Source organism: Natrix helvetica, assembly GCF_964273705.1.
Source record: "Natrix helvetica genome assembly, chromosome: Z".
In the NCBI taxonomy this organism is placed as follows: domain Eukaryota; kingdom Metazoa; phylum Chordata; class Lepidosauria; order Squamata; family Natricidae; genus Natrix; species Natrix helvetica.
Genome location: NC_138554.1, coordinates 129474158 through 129482105, shown reverse-complemented (window position 1 = coordinate 129482105; position 7948 = coordinate 129474158). Strand labels below are relative to the sequence as shown.

Here is a 7948-nt window from a genome sequence, read left to right as displayed (position 1 = left end):
TAATTGTTTCTTATCTCCCTTAATATAATCTGCTAAAATTGTACTCATAATCTCTTTAAGATCTTCATTTTCTTCCTCTGGCAGGTTCTGGTATCTAAGAAAAAAGGACATTCTTTCAAATTCTATTTTTGTCAGAAATTTTTCTACATCTGCGTTTCCTTTGCGTGTTGTTTTAAGCTCCTCCTCCATCTCCGCCGCTCTCTCCTCCAACACCATAATTCTCTGCTTATTCCCAGCAATATGTTCTTTAACGTCTCTGAGCTCTTCTTTAACCTCTGCCATTTCTTTCCTCATTTCATTCTGCCCCTTCATAAGTTCTTTAAACATTTCCGTAACGGATAGTTCCTTTGTGTCCTCTCCAGCCCCTCCTTTCTGCAACAATGAGGTGATCTTAGACTGTTGCGTTGTGGGGCTGGGGGCAGCAGATGACGGAGCTGAGTGCGCCTTGCCAGTCGGTGGTTTTCTTGCAGCCATTGGTTAGGTTCAGAGATGCAAATCCTTTCCAGGGAAAATGGTGTCCGGGGATTCCACAGCGGAGCTGGCCTCAAAAGGCAAATAAAAGCAGGGAAACCCACAATTCCAATAGAGAGATAATCCAAGAAGTAATTCCAATAATCAAAGCTCAGAAGAGCCACAGAAAGAGGTCCCAGCTTCCCTTTGAGAGAGTGCAGCAAACAATCCACTTTTCTTTACTTTCTTTTGGGAGCAGTTTCAAAGGACAAGTTTCATTCATATGTAGACAAAGGAAGGAGGGCGGGCGCCATCTTGGCCCTCCCTTCCGCAGGGAGAGAAGTCACAAAAAAAATTTCTTTCCCTGTTTTTTAAAGGCGAAGGTCAGCTTTAGAATCATTTCTGGCAATTGTAAAAAGCCATTCTCATTCACTGTCCAAGTAACTAATCAGTCCTTATTCTCTCTCTCCGAGTCCCTTTAAATGCCGCTTATTCCGAGGGGAGGTAATAGAGGAACCACCCCCTCTAATTTCCATTTCAAAAGCCAGAGCACACCAACTCACGCATATCTGTAGCTTTCTTTCAAAGTAAACAAAGAGCACCAGGTGGGATCCACGCCTCCAGTCTTCAGTCACGCTTCTCCTTTGATCTGAAACCTCCCAGGGCCATCCAGCGAAGAGGCGACGTCACTCCCCCCCCCCTGCTCCCTGGCACCTAGGCAAAGCTGGGAAAAACACCCCAACCGGCTGCCGCCTCTGCGGGGGGTCCCAGCAAGCTGCCTTTCGGCAGGAGACCCTTTGTTCGAGTCTCCTGTGCTCCTTTCGGAGCCCGCCAAGGGAGCGATCGGCAGACTACACATCCGTCGCCATTCGGTCCCGGAAGCGGAAGTCCGAGTTTGTGCTATTCTTCAAAAATAAGTTTAATTGGGAAAAGTTCCAACTATTCAAAGCACAGGAGTGTCCAACCTGCATGCAATCCTGGACAGCTAGTAATGTGGCCCCACAAGATCATAAACTGTTAAATGTAAGAAATCAGGAGCCAGAATGGTTCAAATGAATATGTATTTATTGCATGTGAATACTCGTTACAAAAATCAGAGTTGCTAATGGTCAAAGCAAAATGGATAAGAGTTTATGAAATTCAAGGAGGGCCGGACTCTTGTGGGCACAAAAGGACTGAAGACTTATGATGCACTTGACTCCTCCCTTGGGCTCAGCCTGCTCATCTCTTACAGAAATGTTTAACATTATTAGGCAATTATAGCAATATTTATATACATTAGCTATATTTGATATTTTATGTGCGGCCTAAGACATCCTCTTCATTTAACGTGACCTAGCCAAAAGCTTGGTCATGCCTTCTTTAAAGTATATGTACAAGGAATAACACAACCACTTATGGCATAATATACTAGCATTTTTAAAAATATGTACATTTTTTAATAAAATCAATTTTTTGAACCACAATTCATTTTTTTTTTAAATCTATAACTCAAAAAATATTTCAAAGAAAAACCAGTCAAAACGTTTTTTTTTTTACTCGAGGCAAGAAATTATAAAGCATGTAGTTCTCTTCGAAGTTTTAAATACATCTTCCATCCCATTCTCTTGTCTACGTGATCAAGGACCCAGAATTTCATTCACAATGCCCAAAGCAGTTTCACAGAGCACTCTGAAAAATAAAAATAGTGAACAGCTGTATAAGGTATAAATGACAGTAAGTACACTTATTTTTCATTACCTGTAAACTTCTAATACAGAAATATCACCAAAAACAATTACTTTATAGCTCCATTATTAGCAATAAGTGTATTGTTTAATGCTCCTGCTACTAATTATGGATCTTTGCAAGAACGGGTGAAAAAACTTTGTGAAGAGATGGGAGTTGTGTGCATGCCATAAATAGAAGCTCTATACACAAAACCTATTTCACATTGCACTTCCAGATAAATATCACTGTCTATATGTAATGATCAGCATAAAAGGGCCTCTAAAAACTAGAATTGGATGGGATGGGATGGGATGGGATGCGACGGGATGGGATGGAGCAGAACAGAACAGGAATTCTTTATTGGCCAAGTATAAGAAATTTGTCTGGCTGATTTTGGTGGATCCAAGGTTGCCAAGGGGTTTCAAACTTCTTATAACCATGAAATAGTGGCTGAGCTCAATCCTAAACAAGGATTCTTGAAAACATTCCCGATTGGCTCGGTCACCATGACTTGATTTGCACCTTTAAGCTTTGATGTGTGAGTTCACATATCCAATTAAGTCAAAGTGGAAGAACACGACAGATTAACCTGGTCTTCCCAACTTGTAGAATTCTCCATCTAACATGGCCATTGCTTGACACTTTTCGGCGTTCACAAATGTAGAAAAAGCCCAGATTTGGGGCAGCTGGCTTGTGATTTGCATTAACCAAGTCATTGACTATACTGAAATACCATGCTGAACTGTGGTTTAACATGATGAAAAGAAAATAACATTTCCTTCTTCTTCTCTAATGTAGCAAAAAGTGGTGGACTTTTTTCCCCGTGAACAAAAACATGATTTATTAAAAGGAATTATATGCTTCACAATTTTTTGAAATTAATCATAGATGTTGCTCAGCTTCTAGATGAAAACTCAGTACTGGTCCACCAATTTAGATTCAGCAAATGAATTTCAAAAAATTCATTTCTTATTTTTCAAATAAGATAACTGAATTCCAAAAATTCAATTATTATTATTGCACGTAAAACCAGTGATATTAAGCTGTTAACACTATTGCATCATTTTAACAGTCCAGAAACCATGCATTATCTACAGAACAAATAAGTATATAAAACAGAACTTTTTTAAAAAATAAAATCCCTTCAAATTACCTTTCCACGTCTTCCTTGGTAATTTCGCTGTACACCGTTATTTTTTTCTGAAGAGTAGCTGCAATGGCCTTTATATAGGAAGGTTTTTGTTTACCTGTCAAAAACACATGATTATGTTGAAGATTTTTGAGTCTTATTGGAAAAGAGAAATGTTTGTTCTCTATTGCAGCAGATTAAAAACTGAAGATTTCTCTTCTTCTCGAATAGCAATATGTTCTAAACCTATTACTGGTAGTCTTCAACTTACAACTGGTTGCAACCATTTGCAGCAACCCAGTCATGTGACTTACAACTGCTTTTACGCCCATTTTCAGCAACCCATAGTCATGTGACTAAAATTGATGTTTTTGCTGGAACCAGCATTAATTTACTTCACAGTTTAATTAACCAAGGCAGCAACGTGCATACTTCCTCTTCCTCCTATTACTTCCATTTTCCAGCAAAAGTCACCCCACAATGAATGAGTTCACTTTACAACCACAATGCTCACTTAATGACTGCTGCATGTGCATAGTCACATGGTGACCCACTTTACAATCATCAGAGCGTAAGACTGACATTGTATGTTCAATTACAGTCATAAATCGAGGATTACCCATCGGTGTTTCTGAAGACTCATTTCATTGTCCATCAACGATTATACAAATATTTTTGCATACTTTTAAAAAAAACAGTATGTGCCTAATCTTTCCGTGGCATTTCTCAATCCACTTAGGTGTTTGTTGTGTTAAATAACTAGGTATATGTAGCAAATCTCATTATTTTACCTGAAGGTATACTATTTAAAACAAATGCTACCAGCCCTATACACAGCCTAGTGAAGTTTCATGGTTTTCCCTGAAGCGAAGCAAGAAGTAATCACTTCCATTCCTTCACTCTGAACCATCAAAAACACTTTGGAAATCTAGAAATGGGAATGGTTGTATGACTTCACTGGATTGGGGAGATGGGGGTATTACTCACCTTTAATTAAAGCAATAATGTACACACTAGTGGTAAGGCTAATAATTCCTTCACATTCTTCAGACTCAATGTATTCCAGTAATTCGTTTAGAAAAGACCTGAATAAAATGGCATGAAATATACAAAAACATGAACCACACAGAAATTAAAGACAAACAGATTAACTGTCAAAGTACCATGTTTCCCCGAAAATAAGACAGGGTCTTATTTTCTTTTGACCCATGAAATAAATCATTGGCCTTATTTTCGGGGAGGTCTTATTATTTTTGAGGTGCAGGTGGCGGCGAACCTGGTCACCTCATGGCTGCTGCTGTGTTGCGCTGCTGCAGCAGTGAGACATATCGCTGGGCCTGCCGCGCAGTTTGCGGTGGTCATTAGTGTGACAAAAAGAGCACAATGGCTAGGGTTGCAGGAGTGGCTGTTAGGTAAGGGCGTATGGGGTGCGTGGGGCATGTCTCCCCCTCCATTTCCCCTCTCCTGCGTTGCCTCCTCACTCTGTGTTGTTTTCACGGCAAGCAGCAAGAGGAAATGGCGGGGATCAGCTGCGCATGCACTTAAATGTTTTCAGGGAGGGCTTATTTTAGCGCATGCGCTCAAAAGCCCAATTGGGCTTATTACCCGGGGAGGTCTGATTTTCAAGGAAACGGTGTGAATTCATGACCATGCAGAATGTTTAGATTTTAGAATATTTTATGAAGTCTTCATAAGATTGTTAGAGTTAGGTCTTAAACATTTCCTTCTATTTGCTCTCATATTGCACCTCCTGAAGCTCATTTCTTCCTCAAAAGACATTGCTTCCACCTTTAGCATTCAGGCCATAATCCTCTCCCATTCACAATCTCTACTGCTGCTGCTTCTTCTAATGTATTTGAAAGAGGTGAATGGGACAGAATAGAAGGCATTTTATTTCTAGAATTTAATTTATGCTTTTGAAAAAGTATGGGGGTTCTGGAATTGAGAATCACAAAATCAGCAAGTCTCCAGAGATCAAAAGCTATATTCAGATGAGGAAATAGCAGACCATATTTATTTAGCTGAACTGGGGCTTTAGAAACATCAAAAGTAAGTTTGCAACATCCTTTCAGTTAAAAAAAACCTTTTATATGAGAAGGGGGAGGGAGAGAGAGAGAGAGTGTGTGGGTCAGAGAGAGAGACAGGTAGGGAGGAAGAGAGAGGGAGAGGGAAGAGGGAAGAGGGAGGGAAGAGAGGGGGAGAGAGAGAGAGAAAGGGAGGAAGAGGGGGGAAAGACAGACAGAGGGAGGGAGGGATGAAGAGAGAGAGGGAGAGACAGACAGACAGAGGGAGGGAGGGAGAGGCAGGGAGAATTGGGGAGGGATGAAGAGAGAGAGGGAGGGAGAGAGGGAAGACACACAGAGAGAGAGAGAGACGGGGGGAGGAAGAGAGGGGGGAGAAAGACAGAGAGAGAGAGAAGAAGAGACCAACAGTCAGAGAGAGAGACAGACAGAGAGGGGGAAAGAGAGAGGGAGGGGGAGACTGAGAGAGAGTTACAGAGACAGATGGAGGGAGGGAGGGAGACAGAGAGAGACACACACATTGTTATACTGAAACTGGCCTATCTACACTGCTCAGCTTTGGAGCAAGATCTAATTGGCTGGAATAGCATCACAGATAATCTAAAAACTTGATAAATGTTATCAACACATTATATTCCAGAGAAGCTATATAGCAGATATGGCAGTGCCTGAAACACTGCTCCATACTAATAGATACTCAGAAATACTAATTATTTCAAGAGGTCCTTTGCTTCTATTTTTCATGTTAAATGTAATAAAAATAGTTGAAGGTTTAAAATCTGTTTTTTAATAGCATTTAATGAATCTTCAGTATAAACTACTACTAAATTGCAGATCTTACTTTAAGAAACGGCTACCGGCAAGTAGGCTGCAATTATGAGATTGCAGAAGCATCTGTAGGATATATTCAATAGTTCAATAAATAAATAAAAATCTAACTCAAAACCTGAACTGCATACAAAAGTTGGTCAACAGCATGCCTACTGAGGACAGAAACAATACTGTGGGAAAACGGAAAAATTGGAACAAGCATCCCCACCTAAAAGAGAGCTTACCTAACCCCTTTCGTTGATTTATTCACAATCGCCATTATAACGCTTGAAAGTGGTGGGAGGTTTGAGAATGTCTTCGGCGTTATTAGTTCTTCTGTATCCGATACCTAAAACAAAAGAAATAGGAAGAAGTGCTTCCAGCAAATCAGAAGAACAACAATTGGCACTTGGTATTACTTTCCTCAGTCTTTTATGATTATTGAAATAAGTAAGGTCTGGAAGGAGGGAGAGGAGGAGGAAGAAGACAGGCAGATACTCTCACGGGCAAAGAAATAACAGCAGCAAAGCAGCAATTGTGCTTTCTGGAAGGAACGCAACATCAGCCCCCTTGGAAGGCTCAAAGGTTGACTGACAGCTCAGCATCTGTTGTCTTGAGACTTGGGGAAAAGGGGTAGAGCCAGCCATTTTTTGCTCAGCCCCTTTACACCATCAGGAACAATCCCAAAATATTCAGTGAAGATTTCTTTTTACAGCAGATGTGCATTCGGTAACAAGGGCCACCTAAGAATTTGGGAGCCCTTATTTCTACAGGCGTAGAAAGAGATATGAAGGCAGAAAGTGCTTCAGAACAGCCTTTCAAAACTACACCCCCTTTGCAAAATGTGGTCCTGGTGCCCGTCATTTGTTTGGTACTCGATGCACTGCGATAGAAAGAAGGGGATGGCCACAGAGAAAGGACAGGAAGTTGGCCATGCCAGGAAGGTCACTGCAAAAGGAAGTGGGGATAGCCACAGAGGACGTTAACAGGAAGTCAGTCATACTGGAAAGTTTTCTGACATAGGAAAAGGGACAGATATGAAATCCTTCCCAACTGAAACCAAGAGTCGCATAAGTCACAGCTACAGCATTAGCTAGAGCAGTGATAACAAACCTATGACACGCGTGACAGATAGAATGCCAGGCAATTTTTGGTGGCGCATCAGCCCTCAAAACACCGTGGAAGTCTTACTAGAAACCCTTGCCCTTGCACAGCCTCTGAGGCATCCAAAAATTGCACAAACATTCTCGCACAGTTTTCTGAGGACCTTTGTAGGCAGCTTCCCAAGCATTAAGAGGCCTCCAGATCCTCTAGAAGCCACGCAAGAGGACCTTGCCCTCGCACAGTCTCTAAAGTGACCTTTCTGGCACCAGGGACTGGTTTCAGAAGAAAAAACTCTCTTCCACAAACCAGGAAGGGACACAACCTAGATCCCGTGCATGACCAGATGGGGCTTCGCTCATTTGCTCACCGCTTGGGTGGTCTGTTTGCTAACTGGCCATGGGTCAGTACCAGTTATGAACCTCTACTGCAAGGCATCTGAAAATTGCATGAGCATGTTTTGAAGCCATGATGGCGAACCTATGGCACGCATGCCACAGGTCAGCTCCACCACGCATGTGTGCACACCTCCTACCAGCCAGCTGATTTTTAAGCTCTGATGCGCATGTGGGGGGGGCACACACGCACATGCACGGGGGGAAAGCACGGAAGTTCCATTTTTGGTCCCAGGAGGTTTCAGGGAGGCCTACTAGGCCCAAAACGGGCCATGGGGAGGAGTCACGTGCATGCACGGGAAATCACTGGGGGTCGTGTTTGCATGCGCATT

At 41.9% G+C, this 7948-nt stretch overlaps 1 protein-coding gene across 2 annotated transcripts in view; it reads right to left on the bottom strand.

The window, feature by feature from the left end:
• Window positions 1-1497: 1497 nt before the first annotated feature.
• Window positions 1498-7948, bottom strand: part of NCAPG2 (non-SMC condensin II complex subunit G2) — a 69948-nt gene continuing 63497 nt past the window's right edge. For both annotated transcript variants that reach the window (XM_081933434.1, XM_081933433.1), the window contains exons 26-29: window positions 6366-6469; window positions 4277-4374; window positions 3314-3407; window positions 1498-2121 (exon numbers count right to left, since the gene is read on the bottom strand). In XM_081933434.1, coding sequence (XP_081789560.1) covers window positions 2070-2121; window positions 3314-3407; window positions 4277-4374; window positions 6366-6469 — 348 coding nt within the window. In that variant the 3' untranslated portion in view covers window positions 1498-2069. The remainder of the gene's footprint in view (window positions 2122-3313; window positions 3408-4276; window positions 4375-6365; window positions 6470-7948) is intronic.